Genomic DNA, 25,952 nt, shown 5'->3' with positions numbered 1-25,952 from the left:
TTGTAATGTGTATTGTTGCAAAACTCATAACTAGCCTACGGATATTGTTCTACTCACTTTGTCTAGGTGTCCTAGGCCTAGTTACATGACCTGTAACCTAAATGAATGTATGCATTTATCTGACAAATCAGCATTTGAGGACCTGATGGATACATGCTTCCAGGGAGACAGCAATCTCACCTAGCTGGAAAAAAAAACTCTTAAAACCAACAAACCCCCAGTAGCATCACTGCAAACTGGGACACTCACCAACGATCACCTTAATTGGTAGCACCTGATGTGCTTATCAACCAGACTCAGCATTTGGACAAGGTTGCTGCTGCCCCCTGGGGGATGGAGTATGAAAGTGTATCCCAGATAGTGTGTTTGTCTATGTCCTAACACTTACCTTAACCCATATCATAACATTATGTGCAGTAGATGATGCTGATAGGGTTTCATCATCAGACTGGTAGTATAGCACAGCACAGCCAGTTTCTCTGCCCTCCCCCCGGCAGCTAGCTATGAAAGGAAACATTCTCAATAAGTCAGTGAGAGAGAGAACTTTGAAATTGTAAAGTGGCAGAACGGAGCAATAGCTGGGCGTTAGCAGGCGTATTGAATAATAAATCAAGCTATGCTTGGAAAGGATGAAAGGAAGAAGACCTTGGATAAGACCGGGCAGAAAACAATCAAATGGTTCTGAAGGGCACTCTCCTACCCGCTCCAGTACCCTCTGTCACGCTCGTGAAAAAGGTCGGACCAAGGTTCCACATATTTTATTCGGGTGAAACTTCTACACCAAAAAAAAAACCCCAAGCAACGCCACATAAGTGGTGCAACTTGCACACACAAACAATATCCCACAAAGCAGGTGGGGGAAAAGGGCTTCCTAAATATGATCCCCAATTAGAGGCAATGATTACCAGCTGCCTCTAATTGGGAACCATACAAAACCAGCAACATAGAAATACACATTCTAGAACACCCCCCTAATCATACCCTGACCTAAACCACTATAGAGAATCCAAGGGGTCTCTATGGTCAGGGCGTGACACTCTTCTCCTTCCTCTGCGCTTCACCCAGGTTGTGTTCATAACAGCACGCTACAGAAAACATTTGAAACTGTTTTTCAACGGAACAACAAAATTAGCGTTTCTCATTGGACAAGTCCTGGTAGTGCCTCCCACCCTTTTTCTCAGTCTGTTTTTCTTCTGTTCTTTGCCTAATGAATACGACCCACCCGTCTTCTCCATAAGCGAATGTCAGAGGAAGGTGTACGATAATCCATTCTGTTTAAGGGGAGAGCAGGCGCCATAACGTAGCTGCAGTTTGTGAGTGCGTTCGCAGGTGGCAGGATCAATTCTCCATTAGGTAAAGGGCAGGGAAACAGAAGGCAGCACAGACACAGCTGAATGGAGACAAATTAGCTAAATTCAGCCCCTCTCTTATCCTCAACACAACTGTCTGTTGGTGAAATTGTCTGCAAAATACCAGACTGGATGATGAATAATGACTAATGGGTGTATAATTATGAGAGTGCTGTTTCATATACACAGAGTAAACACATCATTTTCTAAACTAATCTATTTTACCACACCCTGTACAGTCGAGATCTTGGGTTCAGCCAAGGACACGGAAAAGTTAATCTCATTCTTACTGTACACATCCTAGACACACACACACATAGATGTAGGATATGTGAAATGATGAGGATGAACTAGTGTTGCTGTTTCATCATTTCAGTAAACACTAGCTTATAGCTTATGGCAAATATCATTGCCTTGGCTATTTTTTAGAGTGTGAATACCGTTCCATTTTGTGTTTGTTGGTGATTGAATGTGAGTGGTAGTATCTTACAAGATCACCTACCTATGGGGACATCCGCAGAACCCTTTTGGAACCATTTTTTTCTAAACTCAGCAAAAAAAGAAACATCCTCTTACTGTCAACTGCGTTTATTTTCAGCAAATAAATAAATATTTGTATGAACAACAACTGAAACATAAACTGAACAAGCTCCACAGACATGTGACTAACAGAAATGAAATAATGTGTCCCTGAACAAAGGGGGGGGGGGGTCAAAATCAAAAGTGGTGTGGCCACCAGCTGCATTAAGAGCTGCAGTGCATCTCCTCATGTACTGCACCAGATTTGCCAGTTCTTGCTGTGAGATTTTACCCCACTCTTCCACCAAGGCACCTGCGAGTTCCCAGAGATTTATTTGGGGGAATGGCCCTAGCCCTCACCCTTCGATCCAATAGGTCCCAGACATGCTCAATGGGATTGAGATCCAGAGTCTTCGCTGCCCTTGGCAGAACACTGACATTCCTGTCTTGCAGGAAATCATGCACAGAACGAGCAGTATGGCTGGTGGCATTGTCATGCTGCAGGATCATGTCAGGATGAGCCTGCAGGAAGGGTACCACATGTGGGAGAAGGATGTCTTCCCTGTAACGCACAGCATTGAGATTGCCTGCAATGACAACAAGCTCAGTCCGATGATGTTGTGACACACCTCCACCTCCGAATCGATCCCGCTCCAGAGTACAGGCCTCGGTGTAACGGTCATTCCTTCGACGATGAATCAGACGATCACCCCTGGTGAGACAAAACCGTGACTCGTCAGTGAAGAGCACTATTTGCCAGTCCAGTCTGGTTCAGCGACGGTGGGTTTGTGCCCATAGGCAACGTTGTTTCCAGTGATGTATGGTGAGGACCTGCCTTACAACAGGCCTACAGGCCCTCAGTCTAGCCTCTCTCAGCCTATTGTGGACAGTCTGAGCAATGGTGGAGGGATTGTGCGTTCCTGGTGTAACTCGGGCAGTTGCTGTTGTCATCCTGTACCTGTCCCGTAGGTGTGATATTTGTTTGTATCGATCCTGTGCAGGTGTTGTTACACGTGGTCTGCCACTGCGAGGACGATCAGCTGTCCGTCCTGTCTCCCTGTAGCGCTGTCTTAGGCATCTCACAGTATGGACATTGCAATTTATTGCCCTGGCTACATCTGTAGTCCTCATGCCTCCTTGCAGCATGCCTAAGGCACGTTCACGCAGATGAGCAGGGACCCCAGGCATCTTTCTTTTGGTGTTTTTCAGAGTCAGTAGAAAGGCCTCTTTAGTGTCCTAAGTTTTCATAACTCTGACCTTAATTGCCTACCGTCTGTAAGCTGTTAGTGTTTTAATGACCGTTCCACAGGTGCATGTTCATTAATTGTTTATGGTTCATTGAACAAGCATGGGAAACAGTGTTTAAACCCTTTACAATGTGAAGTTATTTGGATTTTTATGAATTATCTTTGAAAGACAGGGTCCTGAAAAAGGGGCGTTTATTTTTTTGCTGAGTTTAGTTCCAGACTGTCTTATATCTCTATAAATCTCTGTATATCTATATATCTGTCCTGTCCAGGTGAAGAGCATCCAGGACGCCATCCGAGACAAGAAGCAGAGGTTTAACTTCATGGGCGAGGAGGTGAATCTGTTCCCCTCTGTAGGTATCTTCATCACCATGAACCCAGGCTACGCTGGCAGGACCGAACTACCTGAGAATCTCAAGGCCCTGTTTAGGTAACACACGGAACATGCACAAAAGTGTTTCCTTGTTTTTAAAATGCTATAATGTCTTTTTTTTTTACAGTGAAATGATGAGACTGATGGAAAAACAAAGATGAGTTACCTCTTTCAAGGCATTCACCGTGGGATGTTTATGATAATGTTGACGGAAGAAAAGCTGACAAATGACAATGAATATATTTCAGTCCCACAGTTACATGTAGTACTCTTGGTGAACTAAATGTCCCCGACGGGATTTGTACCAGGATTGACTAGAAGCCGCATGACTGTGTCAGCCCTCTGAACTAAATCTCTATTTCTCCCTCCTTCCTTCTCTCTTTCCCTCTCTACCTCCCTCCCTCTCTGTAGGCCTTGTGCCATGGTAGTACCAGACTTTGAATTGATCTGTGAGATCATGTTGGTGGCTGAAGGTTTCCTCGATGCCAGAGTCCTGGCAAGGAAGTTCATCACCCTCTACACACTCTGCAAAGAGCTGCTTTCCAAACAGGTACAGTATGCTTCAGATGCCTGATCTTATGCACTAGCTCCATTATAACCTGGTCCCTTGTCTGTTTGTGCTGGCTTGCCAACTCACATGGTCATTGTGGCAAGACAATGACCATACAGTAGGATTTGGCAAGACAGCACAAACAGATCTGGGACTAGGCTAGGCTAGCTCCATTATGTCCATATTGGTTATTACACAAAAATGGCTCGATATAGAGAAGAACTAAGTCATGACCGCAGTAAAATTCAATGTGACTGCTGAGTCCTGGTAATCTCCTGTTATACACTCTGGACATGCATTAGTAGTACGATCATCAGGTAACTAATGGCCTGGTACTCAGGGCTCTATTTAAGCAATAAGGCATGGGGGGGGGGTGGTATATGGCCAATATACCACGTCTAAAGGATGTTATTTTGCATGACGCAACGGGGAGTGCCTGGATACAGCCCTTAGCTATGGCATACTAGTCATGGGGTGGCAGGGTAGCCTAGTGGTTAGAGCGTTGGACTAGTAACCGAAAGGTTGCAAGTTCGAATCCCTGAGCTGACAAAGTACAAATCTGTCGTTCTGCCCCTGAACAGGCAGTTAACCCACTGTTCCTAGGCCGTCATTGAAAATAAGAATTTGTTCTTAACTGACTTGCCTGGTAAAATAAAATAAAAAATAAATATACCACAAACCCCTGAGGTGCCTTATTGCTAACTGGTTATCAATGTAATTGGAGCAAAATACATGTTTTGTCATACCCGTGGTATATGGCTGTCAGCCAATCAGCATTCAGGGATCAAACCACCCAGTTTATAATATGAAATAACTTGCTTTGTGCAAACTTGTGTGTAAAAAGATATATGTATAGATTAACGTGTTAGAATATCTTGTTTGGGCCTCCCGAGAGGCGCAGTGGTCTAAGGCATCACTACAGAACCCGGTTCGTTCCCAGGCTGTGTCGCAACCGGCCGTGACTGGGAGACCCATGAGGTGATGCACAATTGGCCCAGCGTCGTTTCGGGTTAGGGGACAGTCTGGCCGGCCTGGACGTCCTTGTTCCATTGCGCTCTAGCGACTCCTTGTGGCGGGCTGGGCGCATGCACACTGTATGGTGTTTCCTCCGACACATTTCTGCAGCTGGCTTCTGGGTTAAGCGAGCAGTGTGTCAAGAAGCAGTGCGGCTTGGCAGGGTCGTGTTTCGGAGGATTCATGGCTCTCGACCGTCACCTCTCCTGATTCCGTACGAGAGTTGCAGCAATGGGACAAGATTGTAACTACCAATTGGATATCACGAAAAAGGGCTAAAAAATATGTTTAAAATATGTTTGACCATTTGTCCTTGTCTTACTTTCAAAATATGTTCAGCTGAAACCAGAAAAAAGGACACAATCATGTTTGGCATTTCAAAACAACAAAGACTATGCTTTGTCTGTCTAGTAAACAAGCACTTTCGGAAACTTTTGGTACATCCATTTCTATCCCTTCCATTACATTTCTATCCCTTCCATTACACATCTTTGTCATTCTTGGAAAAGGAAAATGTGCCTTAAATATTAATGTTCCGTCTCTCCCTGGTCTCCAGGACCACTATGACTGGGGGTTGAGGGCCATCAAGTCTGTCCTGGTGGTGGCTGGCTCCCTGAAGCGGGGTGACCCAGATCGGCCTGAGGACCAGGTCCTCATGCGGGCTCTGAGAGACTTCAACATCCCTAAGATCGTGACAGATGACATGCCAGTGTTCATGGGGCTTATCGGAGACCTGTTCCCTGCTCTGGACGTCCCCAGGAAGAGAGACCTGGAGTTTGAGAAGCATGTCAAGCAGTCTGTGCTGGACCTCAAATTACAGGCTGAGGATAACTTTGTACTGAAGGTGAGTTGTAATTACCGGTTGACCAGGGTGGGCTGTTTCAGCCTTTAGAGAGTGTTGGTTAAAAGTTATGTTTTCATGTTGATGAATGACTTAATGAATGAAACAGTTCATATATAACAAGTGACCCAGGCCTAGAATCATCCAAAAATACATGAAAAGACACCGTTTTTTGACGGTAGATGATAGCCCTGTAAGAGCACTGTAATGTCCCTGACCTTCAATAACACTGCCAGGGAAAAGAAACCAAACTTCAATCTTGGTAATTAACAATAAAACAACAAATGCAGCTGTTGTGTTCCTCTGCTACTAGTTCCCTTTTCTCCAAAAGCCATGTACCTGGTGTTGCACTGTACTGTATCAGTGGTAAGTACACATTAGTGTCAGAGCAGTCTGGGTTGTGGATGAATCGGCCAAATATACCCAACCCAAACCCTCCGGTTATACTGTAATAACGTCCCAGGTGGAAAGGTCCACCGTCCTTATTCTAGCCATTATGCTGCGTTCACACACACACACACACACACACACACGCACACACATACAATGTCAGAGACAGAGGAAAGCGGGGCCAGGGGAAATGAGTGCAATCTGCAGCAGGTCAAAGCGGTATGGTAGCAACGTAATGACACTCCATCACGCCGCTGTACCGCAAGAGCAGCTCTTAACCCTGCCACTGTCACAGACACCACACATGGATATAAACAGGGAGGGAACAGGCTGATGAGACAACGGCAGGTCAATAATGATCCATTTGTATCGTCTGAACCTTACACTCTCCGTCTCTGTCGGACACCCTATTCCCTGAAGCCATGTTAAACTATATTATAGTGCACGACTTTTGGCCACATTCTGTTGGTCAGTAAGATTAGAGTGAAAGGAGGAAGTCCAGAGGGGAATGGGTTTATTTGACTTTAGTGTTAGCCTCTCATAATGTTAGCCTGTTGTAGTGTTAGCCTGTCATAATGTTAGCCTGTTGTAGTGTTAGCCTGTCATAATGTTAGCCTGTTGTAGTGTTAGCCTCTCATAATTTTTGCCTGTTGTAGTGTTAGCCTCTCATAATTGTTGCCTGTTGTAGTGTTAGCCTCTCATAATGTTAGCCTGTTGTAGTGTTAGCCTCTCATAATGTTAGCCTCTCATAATGTTAGCCTTTCATAATGTTAGCCTGTTGTAGTGTTAGCCTCTCATAATTTTAGCCTGTTGTATTGTTAGCCTCTCATAATGTTAGCCTGTTGTAGTGTTAGCCTCTCATAATGTTAGCCTGTTGTAGTGTTAGCCTCTCATAATGTTAGCCTGTTGTGGTGTTAGCCTCTCATAATGTTAGCCTGTTGTGGTGTTAGCCTCTCATAATTTTAGCTTGTCGAAGTGTTAGCCTCTCACAATGTTAGCCTGTTGTACTGTTAGCCTCTCATAATGTTAGCCTGTTGTAGTGTTAGCCGCTTGTAGCGCTAGCATTAGCTCCTGTCAGCTGCCCACATCTCAAATCTAATATCAATGTGGGTCTTTCGGATGCTAACACTATGGTGAGGGTGAATAGCTTGAGTCAATTGCATTGATTGAGAATGCCATCAGTGAGTTTCACTGTGAAAGGAAATATGATTTTCTCTCGCACTCTCGCTCTCTCTCGTTTTCTTACCGTTACAGAGACTTTGATATTTGCCACAATGTACTTTAAATCTGTTATTTTCTCAAGTTCCTGTCACATCCACAATTCAAGTTGTTAATATTTTGTGTATCAAAGTGTTGCTGATATTAAATGAGGTGAATTTGATACTTTACATAACACAGATGAGGCCGTTTTAGAGGTAGCATAATTTGTTTTTTCCACACTGTTTGTTGTTTGCTTTATGCAGTAAATACTGCTCTTTCACAGAGATGTAACGTGAGTGACACACTGTATGGTACTGATCTACTCTGCTGCATTGCAGTGTACCATACCATTCTGTATAGCAATACCATACTATTTGTCTCTCCCTTTCTCTCTCTGGCTCTCGCTCTCTCCTTCCTTCCCCCAGGTGGTACAGTTGGAAGAGTTGTTGGCGGTGCGCCACTCTGTGTTTGTGGTGGGTAATGCAGGCACAGGGAAGAGCCAGGTGATGAGGTCTCTCCAACGGACTTACCAGAACATGAAGCGGAGGCCCGTGTGGGCGGACCTCAACCCCAAAGCTGTGACCAATGATGAGCTGTTTGGCATCATCAACCCTGCAACCAGGGAGTGGAGGGATGGTGAGGGAAGGGCATGATGATGACGGTCGTGATGGTGATGGTGATGATGATTGTCATGATGTTGATGATGATATGACCAACATATAGACCTTTGATACATGTCTGTTTTCCAGGTCTGTTCTCTAACATCATGCGTGAGCTGGCTAACCTCAGCCACACTGGGCCTAAATGGATCGTACTGGATGGAGACATAGACCCCATGTGGATTGAGTCTCTCAACACTGTCATGGACGACAACAAGGTGTGTGTCTGTCTCCCTGTCTGTGTTTCTCTGTCCGTCTGTGTAATAACTCTCCGTACCTTTCCATGCATTAGGTGTTAACCCTGGCGAGTAATGAACGTATCCCTCTCAACCCGACCATGAGGCTGGTGTTTGAGATCAGCCACCTCCGGACTGCTACTCCTGCTACTGTATCTAGAGCTGGTATGCTAGTCATTCGCCTCCTCCATTACCTCTCCTCCTCGTCTCCTTATCCTATCCCTGTCCCCCTGCTCTCCTCTTCTTTTGTTGTTATCCTAGACCACATATTTCACAGTTAGATCACATTTGACATGTATTTGTACGTACTGTGTAGTTAGTTACCTGTTTACATGTGACTACAGAGTAACAAGCTCTGCTTGTCCCTCCAGGCATTCTGTATATCAACCCAGCAGATCTGGGCTGGAACCCACCTGTATCCAGCTGGATTGACAGGAGGGAGGTCCAATCGGAGAAGGCCAACCTGACAATCCTGTTTGACAAGTACCTCCCCTCATGTCTAGACACCCTCAGGTCCAGGTAACACATCAGCTGTCAGTATGGAATGGTTCATAGTGATCTAGATGGTTCCTCTGGACTGAGGGGAGAGAGACTGTAGACATGGAAGAGGGTGAGAGGGAGTAAGAAAGGTTAGAGAGAGAGAAGACAGAGAGGGCGAGTGACAGAGAACAATAGGCCTAAATAGTGTAAGACATAAAACAAATATATATACTGTATATTTATTTCACTGATGGTCTTACCCCTATGTCTGTAATGTGTGTGGTCAGGTTTAAGAAGATCATCCCAGTCCCGGAGCAGAGTATGGTCCAGATGCTGTGCCATCTGTTGGAGTGTCTGTTAACCCCAGAACACACCCCTCCAGACTGCCCTAAGGAACTCTACGAACTCTACTTTGTCTTCGGTGCTGTCTGGGCCTTCGGAGGTGCCATGTTCCAGGACCAGGTAGGATGGTTGAATGATTCCTATGATTGTGGTTGGTCCTCTGTAGCTCAGTGGGGCTTGCAACACCAGGATAGTGGGTTAGATTCCTAGGACCACCCGTACTTAAAATGTAAGTTGCTTTGGATAAAAGTGTCTCCTAAATGGCATATATTATTATGAAGTATTTTTGTGAGACACATTCCTACGTAGTGGATGAGTCAAAGAATAAAATAAGATTGCTTCAGAAAAAGTGGTATACTTTTATCACGGGTGCAAACGCTTTAGTAAATCGTCATCTAATTCGCTCTCCAACTCCCCTCAAAGCTTCAGATGATGAGAATTGCTTCACATATATTCCAGTAAAGTATGGTGGCTTTCAATGCGAGGACTCCGTACTGTATTGCAGCTTCATCTTCAAAACTAAGTGTATTCCACTCACAGTCCTAAACACTATAGCCGGCTGAATTTTGAACCAGAGGCGAACAAAGTGACGAGCGGTTGCTAAGCAACCCAGACAGCTCCGTACAGTAACCATGTCCATCTACGTTATGGGATAAAACAGTCTCTCCTAGCATACCAATGTGCTCCACTTTATTTCCTTATCTACACTGCATTTATATGCTAAGTGGGTTTATTGACTGTAGAGCAGGGCCTGAACACAGTAGACAGCCTGGAGAGAGGGAGAGGAGAGAGGAGAGAGAGGAAATAGCAGCTCAGGGATTTTTATTTTTTACTGATGGGTACCCACTGGCCACAGACGTCATTTTAACATCAACTCAACATTAAGGTTGAGTTGTTAACTAACGTGAATTCAACATGAAATCAACAAAAAATGTCCCCCAAGTCATTGGATTTAGGTTCAAATTTCCCTTACATTGATTACTTTTTTGAAAATCCAATCGCTTTTCCACGTTGAATCATCGTCATCACATTGACTTTTCTTGTTGAAATGACATGGAAACAATGTTAGCCAGTTTCCACCAGTGGGTAGTTGGATAGGAGTGTCTTTGTTTCATTTGATTGTTTTTTATTAATGCAGACCGAAAGTGTGATCGCAACGCAATAAACCATGGTTTCCTCTCCCAGAAGTATCTCAAGACTATTGAGATTGACCCAATGTTTGTCTCTCCCTGTGTGTGTGTGTGTGTGTGTGTGTGTGTGTAGTTGGTGGACTACCGTGTGGAGTTCAGTAAGTGGTGGGTGACAGAGTTTAAGACCATCAAGTTCCCCTCCCAGGGGACCGTGTTTGACTACTACATTGACCCCGACACCAAGAAGTTTGAACCCTGGTCCAAGATGGTGCCCAGGTTCGAGATGGATGCTGATATTCCTCTACAGGTACGGTGTTATTTTGTGTTATCTTGTGTTATTGGTGTCACTTCATGTCACTTCTATAGTGACATTATACCATGCATTAGCTGCTTCAAAGCTCTTCTATGTAGTCATCGACGGTCTACAGTAAAATATCTTCTCATGAAATATTCTTTACAATTTATCAGATGCTCTTTTACCAGATGCTCTTTTCCAGAGCAATTTACAATAAGTGAACATCAGTGGCGTAAATATTGCACAACATCCGGCTTGAAGGACCACAATAAGTAATGGTTTAGGTTGTAATTGGAGTTGAGTAATCTGATCCTAAATCTGTGGGGAAACACCAACCTGTAGATTATCTACAGTCTATCTGAACTCTGTCCCCTATCTCCCCTCTCCCAAGGCATGTCTGGTCCACACCACAGAGACTATCCGCGTCCGTTACTTCATGGACCGCCTCTTGGAACGCCGCCGGCCCGTCATGCTGGTCGGGAATGCCGGTACTGGGAAGTCTGTTCTGGTCGGAGACAAACTGGGATCACTGGACCAGGAGAAATACATGATCAAAAACGTCCCCTTCAATTATTACACCACCTCTGCCATGCTACAGGGTAGGGAATGGTCTGCTACTACTAGTGTACAACTGCAAATGAATATACTGTAGCCTAGCTGGTTCTCTCCATTCCCTCTTTCTGCACTCATCCTCCATCTATCTCTTTCTATACTCTTCCTCCATTCATCTTTCTACACTCATCCTCCATCCATCTTTCTACACTCATCCTCCATCCATCTTTCTACACTCATCCTCTATCCATCTTTCTACACTCATCCTCCATCCATCTTTCTACACTCATCCTCCATCCATCTTTCTACACTCATCCGCCATTCATCTTTCTACACTCATCCGCCATTCATCTTTCTACACTCATCCTCCATTCATCTTTCTACACTCATCCTCCATTCATCTTTCTACACTCATCCTCCATCCATCTCTTTCTGCACTCATCCTCCATCCATCTCTTTCTACACTCATCCTCCATCCATCTCTTTCTGCATTCATCCTCCATTCATCTCTTTTTACATTCCCATCCCTCTCTCTTTCCACTCTCATCCTCTCCCTCTTCCCTCTCTCCTGCAGCGGTGTTGGAGAAGCCCCTGGAGAAGAAGGCAGGCCGTAACTATGGTCCTCCAGGCAGCAGGAGGCTGGTCTACTTCATAGACGATATGAACATGCCAGAGGTGGACGCCTATGGCACCGTGCAGCCACACACACTCATACGCCAACACCTGGACTACAACCATTGGTGAGAGGACGTGCACACACAGACCCTGCAGTCACACACACTCATACGCCAATGTAACAGTGCTCTTGCGTCTATTCTTGCGTTGTGTACAACCATCGACACAGACTCCAACTTGTAGCACCAATCATGGAGATTTATTCTGATAGATACAGCACAAATTTGCACATAATGCAATGCACGGCTCACCATCCAACAATGCACTCACGCACTGTACAAAATATATGAAACCCCCCCACTAGACACAGTAAGTTGCTAGCTAGTATTGGCGGGAATTCTTTACAACAAAATGCACAACAAATATGCACAGAAAACGCTGCATCTTATGTGTGATGTTCTAATAATATTTACAAACAAATTGATATAAATTGTACTTTAAAATCATTACTTGGGAGTATAAAAATCACTTTTCAACCAACAAATTACCGCTGGTTTGGTGCTTGTTCACTGGGACGATTTTAAACATCCACCTTCGTAAGCAAGCCACGCAAACCAGCCAATAAGATGCCATGTTGAGTAGGTGAAGACAAGACAAAACTAAAAACAAAAGCCCATTGGCTTAACAATAAAGTGGCAATGTGAATCACCAATATAACCCTGTTACACCAAACACCTGGATTGTGAGGCACAGCTGAGTGAGCATAATAATTCGCTTTTTTAACATTTTTGCTGAACTGATGGTCTGCATCTGATGGTCAGTCTGAGGGGATGGAGAGTGCAGTGGTGAGGCTGCCTTTCACACGACTCACCATCCCTCTCTCCCTCCCTCCACTGAGAAGAGTGGACAGTCTTCAAGCTGATGGCGAAACTCAAGTCGCAGTGCATTGTTTCTGCCTCATGCACCAATTAATGTTGTTAATTCGATGTCCAGATAAAGTGAAATATTACTTGATATAAAAAAAGAGTCAAGCCGCTAATAATAACAACGCAGGCTTACGGAAACACTTTGCTGTAGCCATTCATTACAGCTGCAGTGCTGGTTGTAGCGCGAGTGGAAGTAGGGAGAATGTGCATTTTATGGCATTGCTGAATAACTTAAACATGGATTTACTCATAAAAACAGCAGCACTTTGCTGTATTCGTTGAATCTCTCACTAGTCATGCTTTTAAAAGTTTTGAAATCTCAGTTTCAGCTTTGCTGTGTGCTCAAGGCTTCTTTTTACAGTCTATGGCTCAAGGAGACTGCAGACGCTGTGATCTAAGCTATCCGATTTGCCAGCAGTAGGCCTATAGGTGCACTTGATTTGCTCTCTGGGTTCTACCTTCAGACACATGAAATGGTTTAAAATGGGAAACTTTGCCTTCCCGGCGCTAGGGCTTCTGAAACAAGTGCACCTACTGCCAACTGCATGAAACAAATAGCAAAAATAGGAACGCAAGGCTTCATCTTAGTTTCTTTTACAGAAATGTTTGGTGATCGACTAGGAATGCTTTGGAGATCAACCAGTTGATCAACCGGTTGGTGACCACTGCAGTAGATATGTATACTTTTTGTCCTATTTATTGTTATCACAGATGGAACTTGACAGTGATATTTTATGGAAAAGAACGATGTTCCACTTCATAATTTAAGAACCCCATAAATGTTGGACAATTACAGTAAAGGCACATTTGTTCAGAGTTACTGTACCACAGCTCTTTTAAAGAGGGTACTGGCTGGCTAACCCTGCTATAGCAAACCTACTGCAGTGAGTTAGTCCAATAATTGATCTGTTATTCAGCTTACTACAGCAGAGCATGTCTTCAGTTTACTATTCAAAGGGACACTCACTGCAGTTGCTGTTACTAAAATATGCTACAACTTAAATGATGTCCAATGTGAGAGCTTGGGCATGTGATTTTCCTTAAAGGGATTGTGTAGTTGGGGCATCAGGCATAGTAAGCGTATTGTAGACACAGCCACAGGGTGTGTGTGTGTGTGTGTGTTTGTGTGTGTGTATGTGTGTGTGTGTGTTACACACAGTCAGCCAGTAGAGTTATGGAGAGTATCTCAGGTATGAAATTGAGAGGCAAAAGGGTGTTACTAAACTATGCTGGCTTAAGGCAGAATTGAGGCGTGCATATTGACAGGAGCACATGAAGAGTGTGTTTCTGTATTTCATTGCAATGTGTATGTGCCTGTGCTTTTGTGTGCCTGTGGACGTGTTTAACTATACTTATGGGGACCAGAAGTCCCCACAAGAATAGTAAACGAACAAAACATTGACATTTTGTTAGTCCCCATACGGTCAAATGTTATATTGAACAAAAATATAGACGCAACATGTAAAGTGTTTCTTGAGCTGAAATAAAAGATCGTAGAAATGTTTCATACACACAAAAAAACGTATTGTGCACAAATTTGTTTACATCAATGTTAGTGAGCATTTCTCATTTGCCAAGATAATCCATCCACCTGACAGGTGTGGAATATCAAGAAGCTGATTAAACAGTATCACGTTTCTTAAGGATCATAGACAGGGGCCTGGAATGCGTAATAGGGGGTTTTATGACTCCACCCAAAATACATGAACATGACACAGGGACGAAGCCCAAAACAAACAAGTATATAAAATACACCCGGATGTAACCCAAACAAAAGAGTGAGGTTTAAACCTCTAAAGATTACACGGGGCGAGACCCGTAATAACACTACACAGGACGAGACCCGAAATAACAAGTGCACCAGCAGCGGGACGTAACCGGCCTCAGGGACGACCACAGGGGCACGGTGCACCAGCAGGGGGACAACACCGGCCTCGCGGAAGACCACAGGGGCGCGGTGTGGGTCGGGCAGTGCGCCAACAGTGAAAATCACTGCGGTGGCGGTCGGCCTGTTCCTTGTGCCGACGCACGGCCCGCCAGTTCCTTGTGCCAACGCACGGCCCGCTGGTGACGAGTGTACACAGCGTTCCAGGTCTCCTCAGCGCACCCAAACCACTCGTCCACCGCAGGGGCCTCGGTCTGGCTCGAATGCCAAGGTGCCAAGGCCGGCTGATACCCCAATAAGGAGTGAGGTTAGTGGAGGAGTTGCGGAGGGAATTCTGCGCGTACTCAGCCCAAGGTAGAAAGTCCGTTCACTCCCCCGGCCGGTCCTGACAGTAACACCTTAGGAACCTGCCCACTTCTTGATTGACCCTCTCCACCTGCCCATTAGCTTGAGGATGGTACCTGGAGGTGAGACTGACCGTGACACCAAGGCATTCCATGAACGCTTTCCATACGCGTGAGGTGAACTAAGGACAATGATCTGACACAATGTCCTCTGGGATCCTGTAGTGCTGGAAGACGGGCGTAAAAAGAGCCTCCACGGTTTGCATGGCCGACGGGAGCCCACGCAGAGGAATGAGGCGACAGGCTTTGGAAAACCAGTCCACAACGACAAGATCGGTGGTGTTCCCCTGGGAGGGGGGAAGGTCGATGACAAAGTCCACCGAGAGGTGAGACCAGGGAACCGGCAGGGGAAGGAGCTTTCCATAAGGGAGGTGTCTGAGTGTCTTTGACTGAGCCCAGATGGAGCAGGAAGAGACGTCCTAGCCAAGGTGGGCCACCAGTACTTCTCAGACAGGCAGGCGATGGTACGGCTTCTCCCAGGATGACCCGATACAGGCGCCATGTGTGCCAGTTAAGGAGGCAGTCCTGTACACCTGTGGGCATGTAGGCGCGGTTCTCTGGGCACTGTGCAGGTGCGGGTTCCGTGCGCAGGGCCTGCCGTATGTCGGCATCCACGTCCCACACCACTGGCACGATGATACGGAACAGAGGGATGATGGGGATCTCCTCTCCCTGCTTCTCCTCTTCATCAGAGATGCGAGACAGGGCGTCCACCTTAACGTTCTTCGAGCCTGGCCTATAGGAAAGCATGAATTGGATCCTGGCGAAGAGTAGAGCCCATCTGGCCTGTCTCGGGTTTAGCCTCTTCGCTGCCCTGATGTACTCCAGGTTGCGGTGGTCCGTCCACACCAGGAAAGGGTGTTTGGACCACTCCAGCCAGTGTCTCCATGCCTTCAGAGTATTCTTGACCTTCTTGAGTCTTCCCGACTCCTACTTCGGAGGCTTCCAACTCATCGTGGAAGGGGAGTGATGGGTTGGGATGTGCCAGCACGGGAGCAATGGTGAAGCGTGCCTTCAGTGTCTCCGCCTCTGCCATCCAACGAAGCCGCTGGGAACCTACTCTCAGCAGGGAGGTAAGAGGCGCGACCACCGTGCTGAAGACCCGGAAGCCCCGGATGAACCTCTGGAAATAGTTGGCGAACCCCAGGAATCGCTGGACTGCTTTCACAGAGTTGGGGATGGGCCATGACCTGACGCGTTGCTCCTCCATTTCCACTCCCTCCGTGGACATGAGGTAGCACAAAAAGGACAACGACCGCTTCCCAGCACAGACCTGACTAACGAGACATGCTGGGCGCGGTCAGCAGAATAGACCAAATTGTCGTCTATATAAACCACTACGCCCCAAAACACTTTGTTAATAAAGTCATGGAAAACTGAAGGAGTATTAGACAGACCAAAAGGCATTATGAGATACTTGTAATGGCCCGTGGTCATGGAAAAGGCCGTCACCTGCACGAATGCGCACGAGATTGTAGGCGCTCCTCAAGTCCAGTTTCGTGAAGTACTGCGCCCTGTGCATTTGTTCGATGATGGTTGGGATAAGGGGTAAAGAGTAGCTGAGCTTTACGGTGCCTTTATCCAGAGATAATCAATGCAGGGGCGCCGTCCCCCATCTTTCTTTTTAACAAAAAATAAGCTTGAGGAGGCTGGTGACGTAGAGGGGTGGATAAAACCCTGCTTGAGGCTCTCCTGCCCAGTCATGTGAAATCTAGATTAGGGATTCATTTCATTGACTGATTTTCTTATATGAACTATAACTCATTGAAATTGTTGCATGTTGCGTTTATATTTTTGTTCAGTGTATTTCTTGGGGGTTTAGGGTTAAGGTAGAATTAGTGTTATGGTTAGATTTAGGTTTGGGGTTAGGAGTTAGGTTTAGGGTTTGGGGTTAGGTTTTCGGGTTAAGTTAGGGATTTTGAATGGTTATAAATTGTGTCCCCCCACAAGGTTAGTTAAACAAGACTGTGTGTGTGTGTGTGTGTGTGTGTGTGTGTGTGTGTGTGTGTGTGTGTGTGTGTGTGTGTCAAGGTATGACAGGAGTAAGCTGCTGCTGAAAGAGGTCCACAGTGTGCAATACGTGTCCTGCATGAACCCTACGGCAGGCAGCTTCACCATTAACCCACGTCTACAGGTACACACACAGACACGCTTACAAACAAGCACAGACAAACACGCATGCACTCACACACATGCATGCATATCTGATGATGTTCCGTTGTCTCAATTGCAACGTTTCATTAGCATAATTATGAACCCCTATACATATACACATCATTTTTTAATTTTCTCCATTTCTCTTTGTAGCGTCACTTCTCAGTGTTTGCCTTGTCCTTCCCTGGAGCGGAGGCTCTTAGCACCATCTACAGTTCCATCCTCTCTCAGCACCTCAGGGGAGAGGGCTTCAGTGCTGCCCTGCAGAAGAGCTGTCCTACCCTGGTCCAGCTAGCTCTGGCCCTCCATCAGAGACTCACCTCCACCTTCCTGCCCACCGCTGTCAAGTTCCACTACATCTTTAACCTCCGAGACCTCTCCAACATATTCCAGGTGATGGATGCAAATTAATGAATGGATTGACGGGTGCACACACACACACACACACACACACACACACACACACACACATATTTACAATTTACTATCCCTGGTGACATTTTTTACATTGATGCAAATGTTCAGTTACTGAAGCTGGTACTGTACACTCAAAACTAAGACCTAGGGCATTTTCTCCTTCATTCATGAATTGTTCCATTAAAACAGCACTAGTTAAATGATGTGGCATGTGCACTCAAAACCCATCTCTTTAACTTTTTTAATATACTGTATCAAAGTTTGGATTGGTAGAGTTTTATTGCACCCCAGGCGGTAAAAGGTAAAGTACTGTAACTAATTTCTCATCTAAATGATTATTGATTTAGTAAGGTGTGCCTAGTGTAGAGAAATAAGGCTGAAATTTGCAGAAAAAGAGAGAAGAATGGATTTGCTCTCAGGGGTGTTTGTAACGATTTAATGTATTTAAATGAATATTATATTATACTGTAACCTCTAAAGCTGTCATGAGAGAGAAGCTTATGCGCAATATTTTTCTGTCACGATCCTCAGCGATTCCAGGGGGGGGCGAAGACTCTCATTTAATACAAGCACCAATACATAATTAATACTCTAAGCCATTCAAGCATAGTACTTTAGTTTTCATAATTCCTTCCCTGAGACCTCCAAGCCTTGGAACTGTTTCGAGTCACACCCTTATCCTCTTATAAAATGTGCATACAGAACGTCGGAATGTACAGTAAGTCATACTTCAAAAGAACAGGTTCTCAGTTATTCATCATTATTAGCCTTAAATCTAAGAGTTCAGGTTTAGCAATTATAATGAGTTGAGGTTGAGCTATTATAATTATTCTAACCTCACCTTTTAACGATGAGGGACCATAGATTCAACACTAGAGAGTTTATTATCTATAATTACAGACCATGGACTCCAGCCCTGCTGACCCCTTTATGTTACCTTTTACACCTTAAATCAACGTTGTCGACAGTACAGCATTGATTTCAATAGCAGTGGCCTGATGGGGGTAGAGCTCATTAAACTTAGCTTTTGAACTTTGAAGAGTCTCAGTGCAGTGCGTTTTGGTGAAGCCTGCGTTCTAAAGGGTCTGTGTAGTGTCACTGGTGTCAAGTGGGTAGAGAGTGTGGGAGAAAGGTGGGAGAAAGAGAGAGAGAGCGCAGGATGAATCCTTGTTGTTTTTTCAGCTGGGGTAATAAGGAGAAAGTGAGATGGGGCTCAGACACAGCCCATAGTTCTCTTTTGAACTTTACTCTCCATATGTCTTCACTGTTCAGCTGCTAACTAGCTCCAGGGCCTGAGGATAGCTAGCTACACAGGGTTGAAGAGACACAGCCTGCTCACACACTCTAGTCCACATTCCACCTTGTCTGCTTGTCCTCAGTGTTTTTAAGATGGAAAGTTCTTTAATTTACAAATAAAGCTCCTGAAAAGTTTACAAATCATCTTAGTGTCTTCAGACATTGTCTGTGCCCCAAACTTGTTCTATGAAATAGCTAGTCAGACGAAGTGAGGACTAGTAAGTATTTTAGCGCAATAGCCACGCAGGTCCTATTGTGTTGTTGCTTACCATTACGTCATAGTATTCCTTCTACTGCAATTTTGCTGTCCTCTTGTGTTCATTAAAGTTAGCGAAATTTGGATTATTTCTGAAGAGCTTTACCTAAGGAACATTAGTTTGGTGACTTTTAATGAAGCAGCAGTTAGTTTAGTTTCTTTGTAAACACTGGAACACTGGTACAATCAGCCCAAGGCGACTACTGCCTCATTATCATCAGCTCTAATGAGGGAAACCAAGCTGAGGAACCTAACGGGGGAAAACACTTTGTTACAGCATTTCCAAGAGAACTGTTCAGACAACATTCAAGGTAGTGTCTAAGCCTTTCTTCTCTTCACCAGAAATCCTCATATTTTCCAATAGTTACACTCCTCAAGGTGGTTGTCACAAGGTTGTATTGATGTCACAAGAAGTGATCAGTTCTTTTCTCCGGTATTCCTCTCTCCTCTTTCTGTCACTCTTTGGTTTTTCCTCCGTCCCTTATTGATTGAAATACAACCACAAGGCTATCACTAAACACTTTTGTAGTGTTTGTCAAGTTTTCATAGTTACTTCACTGACAACAACTCAAAGCCAGATCCAGCTTAATATGATGACAGAAACACACCATCATCCTATGGGGACATGTTGATGTTTGATAGTTAACTAGATGCCAGTAGCCAAATCCCTGCTAATAGGACAAGAAAAACACTCTATGTTCCTATAGGGATGTGTTGTGAGAGAACTGCATTCCACAGCACCAGACCGTTAGGAACGCTGTCTATCGTTTGTTTTTCTGCCGTACACGGCCAGCGGGCATAACAGGGATCTGTCTGGCGAACATCACCCTAAATGAGCTCTGGTAGAACAGAAGGAGAGTGGGAATGAGGGAAAGTGAGAACAAGGGAGAAGAAGAGCGATGGGTAGGAGAGGGGGAGGAGGGAAGGAGAAAAGGAGGGAAGAGAGCAGGAGAGATGAGAGAAAGTTATGTCAGCATGGTTGGAGAGAGAGAACTCCATCTACTGTATTGTACTTAGGGTTGCAAAGGGTCAGACACTTTCCAGGATATTTCCAGAATTTTTCCATGGGAGGTTAAGCCTGGCAATTTGGGGAATTTGGCTTAAATTCATCAAAAAAAGTTAGCTTATAACAGTGAACCGTTTTTGTGGGATACACATAAGGCAAGTCTAGGTCTTGTGGCATATTTTGGTTAAACTATCCCTAATTCAATGGAATTGCAACCCTCTGAATACACAGTGCATTCTTCCATCATGTGCAGTGCACTCTTCCATCACATCATTCTCAAGAGCTGATTCTCAAGATCTTGCACACTACTGAGATACTATTGAGCCAACACTACTACAATGTCTGAGCCAAGGACTACATGCGTTCTGGTAAGTTTTGATTACAATACTGGGCGGGGTGAATAGATTTTATATGGCAGACATTATTTTTTGTTAACTAGTAAATGGTAACCTACAGCAAAGTGTGTTTAAATCATTTCTAACTTGTTAACAATTTCTGCTAGTTAGTTTTTGCTGCCATGTGGGTTTTTAGCTTGCTTGAGCCTCCTAACTGAGGAGTGTTAATTCACCTGTTTCCGTACGTTTCATTTTAAAACGTTTATCTTACAAAAGAGTTGTTTAATCTAACTTTTCTAACCTTTACAGGAAAACGCCACAAAAAAAATTTGATGTGTGGAGACATTTCACTGCAGCTAATGTAGAAGGAAAAGCTGTGTACATTTGCGAATACTATGCCAAATCATATGTGAAGAATGCAACAAAGATGCAGAATCATCTGGCCAAGTGCAAAAAGTTCCCTGAAGCTCACGACAAGCAACCTCTGACAAAAGACCCTCTACTTCTATTCGAGGTGAAAATGTTGAATCAGAAACCTTATCGATGGCATCAGCTCATGGTCCTCCTGGAATCAGACACCTTACCGATAGCAACAGCTCATGGTCCTCCTGGAATCATACGTTTGACTCAATGGAGGAACGTAGTCAGATAAATGCTGATGAATGTCTTGCTTGAGCTGTGTATGCAACTGGTTCACCTCTGATGTTCACAGGCAATGCATATTGGAAGAGATTTCTGAATGTTCTTCTCCCAGCATACACCCCTCCAACCAGACATGCTTTATCTACTCATTTGCTGGATGCAGAGTTCAACAGAGTTCAAGTGAAGGTCAAGCAAATCATAGAGAATGCAGACTGTATTGCAATCATCTCTGATGGGTGGGCGAATATTCGTGGGCAAGGAATAATTAACTACATAATCTCCACCCCTCAACCAGTATTCTACAAGAGCACAGACACAAGGGACAACAGCCACACCGGTCTCTACATTGCAGATGAGCTGAAGGCAGTCATCAATGGCCTTGGACCACAGACGGTACTGTTGGAGATATGATGAGAAGTCCCTATTGAAGTCTTCCTGTTGGAAGGGACTTTGTGGATCTGAGGCTCTTTCCCCTGTCGCCTCCATCATCCTCTAAATCCCACCAACATGAGCCACCTCAGTGCGCAACTGGTCCTTGTTTGGGAACAGACACACCAAAGCATGCAACAGGCTGACCAATACAAAGGTTGAAAAATTGGTGGCCATCCGGGCAAATTTGAGCCTTTTTGAGCCTGACAACCTCAACATCCTCAACAAGGTTGGAAAGTGACAGTGAAGATGAGGCCTCAGAGTCTGATGTTCAAGAGGTGGACATTGAGGAGGTCCAGGGAGAAGACATGGAAACCTGAGAGGAAGACAACCAAAGCTTTAGTTTCTAGACTATCATTTTACACATAATATGTTGAAAACGTTTTAGGGAGATGCGATGGATCATTGGGGATCATTCAATATTCCCTTTCTTTTGTTGTTCAGTGAAATCATTCCATGTGAAGAGTCAACTCATTTAAATAGTTTTTTAACATTTCTATTGTCAGGATTTAGTCATTTGCAATTATGTCTACTTATGAAAAGGTAAAAGGTTTATGTTTCTGTCTCCATATGATATGGTAAATATATCCAATTCAAAGAACATCTGCATTTAAATGGTATGAATATAAATGTACATATATTCCCGTTAATTCCCACGGAAAGTTTCACCTCTGAATATTCCCCAATGTGCAACCCTAATTGTACTGTCTGTCTAACATAGAAAGCCCAGTCCGCTGAGCTGGGGATAGCTGTAGTAGTTAACCAGGGAGGAGGAGAGGTGTTGTTTGGAACCCAGAGCGACTGGCTTTGTAAACAACAGTTGTAGACTAGCAGTGAAATGCTTACTTACGGGCCCTTCCCAATAATGCAGAGAGAAAATAATATATATATATATATATATATATATATATATAATAATATATATATAATAGAAAAAGTATAACACAAGGAATAAATACACAATGAGTAACGATAACTTGGCTATATACACGGGGTACCAGTACCAAGTCGATGTGTAGGGGTACAAGGTAATTGAGGTTGACTTGTACATATGTAGGTAGGAAAAAAGTGACTAGGCAACAGGATAGATAATAAACAGTAACATCAGCGCATTTGATGAATCAAAAGAGTGCAAGAAGGGTTAATGCAGATAGTCCAGGTAGCTAGCTATTGGTTAACTATTTAACTGACTGTTTAGCAGTCTTATGGCTTGGGGGTAGAGGCTGGTCCTAGACTTGGTGCATCAGTATCAGAGAGAACAGTCTGAAGGCTCTGACTCATACCCATCCCTCTCTTCTGTGGACAATGATAGAGGGGGAAGAGGGGTGAGGTGGGGGGGCTGCCAAAGGATGACTGGAGTAAAAGGAGAGGAAGATATTACACAGACACCTCCAACGCACTCTGTTACGACAGTCATCATCAGATCAGATTCAGTTGGCTGTAACACGCGAGGTGATGATGACGACGTTGATTTGCATACGTTCTGCTGCCTGGAGCACACAGCATCTGTTAGTTTGTGTTTTTTCTCCCTCGGTGACGGGCCGCAGAAAGGGACAAACAGTGCCGGGGCTTCACAGGGCCTATTCCTCATGCTAGGACAGCTGCTGGGAGAGGAGATGGGATTACACTGAGACATGGATGAGTTCTAGTCTTCCCCTGTGGGACAATGTTAGTGTTTAGCTCATCCGGAGCAAAGCATATCATCTTAGATTAGTTAGACATTCATCTGTTGGAAGGTTAGTTAGACATTCATCTGTTGGAAGGTATTATTTGATCTGAAGTTTGCCATTCAGTTCATTTGGGAGCGTGTTAGAGATGCCAGGGTTTAGCTTGTGAAGATAAAAGTATGATAAATGGTCTTGCTTTTATGAAATATGTGTCTCTTAAATAAACAGTGATTGCTCAGAATACTGTACAGTGCCTTGCGAAAGTATTCGGCCCCCTTGAACTTTGCGACCTTTTGCCACATTTCAGGCTTCAAACATAAAGATATAAAACTGTATTTTTTTGTGAAGAATCAACAACAAGTGGGACACAATCATGAAGTGGAACGACATTTATTGGATATTTCAAACTTTTTTAACAAATCAAAAACTGAAAAATTGGGCGTGCAAAATTATTCAGCCCCCTTAAGTTAATACTTTGTAGCGCCACCTTTTGCTGCGATTACAGCTGTAAGTCGCTTGGGGTATTGTCTCAATCAGTTTTGCACATCGAGAGACTGACATTTTTTCCCATTCCTCCTTGCAAAACAGCTCGAGCTCAGTGAGGTTGGATGGAGAGCATTTGTGAACAGCAGTTTTCAGTTCTTTCCACAGATTCTCGATTGGATTGAAAGTACTGAAAGTAAAGGGGCTGAATAATGTTGCACGCCCAATTTTTCAGTTTTTGATTTGTTAAAAAAGTTTGAAATATCCAATAAATGTCATTCCACTTCATGATTGTGTCCCACTTGTTGTTGATTCTTCACAAAAAAAATACAGTTTTATATCTTTATGTTTGAAGCCTGAAATGTGGTAAAAGGTCGCAAAGTTCAAGGGGGCCGAATACTTTCGCAAGGCACTGTATATACATGAAATCAAACCAAGAAGTCCCATTGATTTATTTTCTTACTTACATAAACCCCTGGTCTTACTTTCTCTCACTTCTTTTTTACCTGCATTTAGACCCAACTGTGATCGACTTACCCACATTTATCTTTCAGAATCTGATCCTTTTTATGGTATAACTTGACTTTATCTGCCTCCTGTCCTGACCAGGGTATTCTGTTCTGTACCTGTGAGTGTCTGAGGGGTCCTGTGGATCTGGTGAAGATCTACCTCCATGAGTCCAACCGTGTCTACAGAGACAAGATGGTGGAGGACAGAGACACACAGGCCTTTGATAAGCTGCAGGCAGACACTGTGAAAAAGTTCTATGAGGTAAGGAGAGAGTTTTACCAAGTTACACCCAAAGAAATGGAGACGCACACGCAGGCGAGCACGTGGACGTACACCCCTACACACACGCACAGGAACACACAAGCAGGCACACACCCACAGGCACACACGCGCAGGCACACACACGCAGGCATACACCCACAGGCATACACACACGCAGGAACGCACATGGACGTACACCCACAGACATCAGAACGGGCACACACATTTCACACACACACTTCACACACACACAGGCATGCAAACACACACACACACACACACACACACACACACACACACACACACACACACACACACACACACACACACACACACTGTTGAGGAGAGAGTTTTACCAAGTTCAGCAGAGGAAGACAGAGCAAGAGGTGGAGGGGGGAAAATCATTAGACAGCCTGCTCAGAGTTGGAGGCCGGACATCAGTGACCAGCGCAGCGAGGAGAGGGAAGAGGAGGGGAATGGAGAGAATAGTAATCAGGAGACTGACTGTCAGGGCCTGGGCCACCAGCCCAGCAAATTGGAAAACATTTTAATGGTTTTCTGACCGCTGTGCCCTGACTCCCTACCCTCCTGACTTTATCACAAACACACTGTTCATGCTTACAGCCAGGGAACTGACACCTACACACACAGGGGAATACACGCAGACACACACACACACCCTCAAGTTGATCACACACACACTTTTTTTGCAGCGAGGGAACACACACACACACACACACCACCAAAATATAAAGCTCCGGTTCCGGCATGTCAGCTCGTCGTTTTCAAGTGTTCTCTAATGAGAAAGAGACAGGAGAAAGGAGAACGTTATCACAGTTCCCCTCAGATGAGCTGCAGTCTTAGGGAATACACTGTTGGAATGTACATTTCCTCAAACAGAGGCCTGCGTTTAGAAACATCCCGCTATCATAAATATTTGAAGTGTTAAACATAACTAGTAAAAGTGAACACAGAGTAGCCTACTCCAGGAAATGTTTTGTTTGCTGAATGCTGAGTTCCTCCCTGTCCAGACTGATTCCATTTAACCATTCCACTGTAGCTAACTGAGGCTCTGTCCTAAATGGCGCACTATTCCTGATATAGTACACTGCTTTTGAACCAGAGCCCAGGCCCTGGTCAAAAGTAGTGCGCTAAATAGGGAATAAGGGGCCATTTGGGATGCATACAGAATGTGTCTCCCCTCAGGATATGGAGGAGACGCTGGAGCAGGCCAGGGAGATGAACATGTTCTGTCACTTCGCCTCGGGGGTGGGGGAGCCCCGGTACATGGCTGTCCAGTCCTGGAGCTCCCTCAACAAGACACTACTGGAGGTCCTGGACAGCTATAACGAAGTCAACGCTGTCCTCAACCTGGTTCTGTTTGAAGACGCTATGGCGCACATGTAGGAAGGAGAAACCTCTATATGGCTTTTTAATGTACTTATTATAGGTCCCTCTTTTGCTATGTCACTAATAAAAAAGAAATGAA

At 44.7% G+C, this 25,952-nt stretch overlaps 1 protein-coding gene across 1 annotated transcript in view; it reads left to right on the top strand.

Annotated features, from left to right (window-relative positions):
- The window catches only part of LOC139375621 (dynein, axonemal, heavy chain 9), a 130,179-nt gene that overhangs the window by 31,944 nt on the left and 72,283 nt on the right, over window positions 1–25,952 (top strand). Inside the window, exons 33-47 of the mRNA XM_071117412.1 lie at window positions 3,388–3,545; window positions 3,900–4,038; window positions 5,609–5,896; window positions 7,909–8,119; window positions 8,233–8,360; window positions 8,435–8,543; window positions 8,750–8,897; window positions 9,146–9,320; window positions 10,464–10,637; window positions 11,017–11,224; window positions 11,752–11,917; window positions 17,039–17,141; window positions 17,315–17,554; window positions 24,302–24,463; window positions 25,670–25,866. Of these exons, the coding sequence (XP_070973513.1) occupies window positions 3,388–3,545; window positions 3,900–4,038; window positions 5,609–5,896; window positions 7,909–8,119; window positions 8,233–8,360; window positions 8,435–8,543; window positions 8,750–8,897; window positions 9,146–9,320; window positions 10,464–10,637; window positions 11,017–11,224; window positions 11,752–11,917; window positions 17,039–17,141; window positions 17,315–17,554; window positions 24,302–24,463; window positions 25,670–25,866 (2,606 nt within the window). The remainder of the gene's footprint in view (window positions 1–3,387; window positions 3,546–3,899; window positions 4,039–5,608; window positions 5,897–7,908; window positions 8,120–8,232; window positions 8,361–8,434; window positions 8,544–8,749; window positions 8,898–9,145; window positions 9,321–10,463; window positions 10,638–11,016; window positions 11,225–11,751; window positions 11,918–17,038; window positions 17,142–17,314; window positions 17,555–24,301; window positions 24,464–25,669; window positions 25,867–25,952) is intronic.

Source organism: Oncorhynchus clarkii, chromosome 20 (assembly GCF_045791955.1).
Source record: "Oncorhynchus clarkii lewisi isolate Uvic-CL-2024 chromosome 20, UVic_Ocla_1.0, whole genome shotgun sequence".
In the NCBI taxonomy this organism is placed as follows: domain Eukaryota; kingdom Metazoa; phylum Chordata; class Actinopteri; order Salmoniformes; family Salmonidae; genus Oncorhynchus; species Oncorhynchus clarkii.
This window is presented reverse-complemented; position numbering and strand designations above follow the sequence as displayed.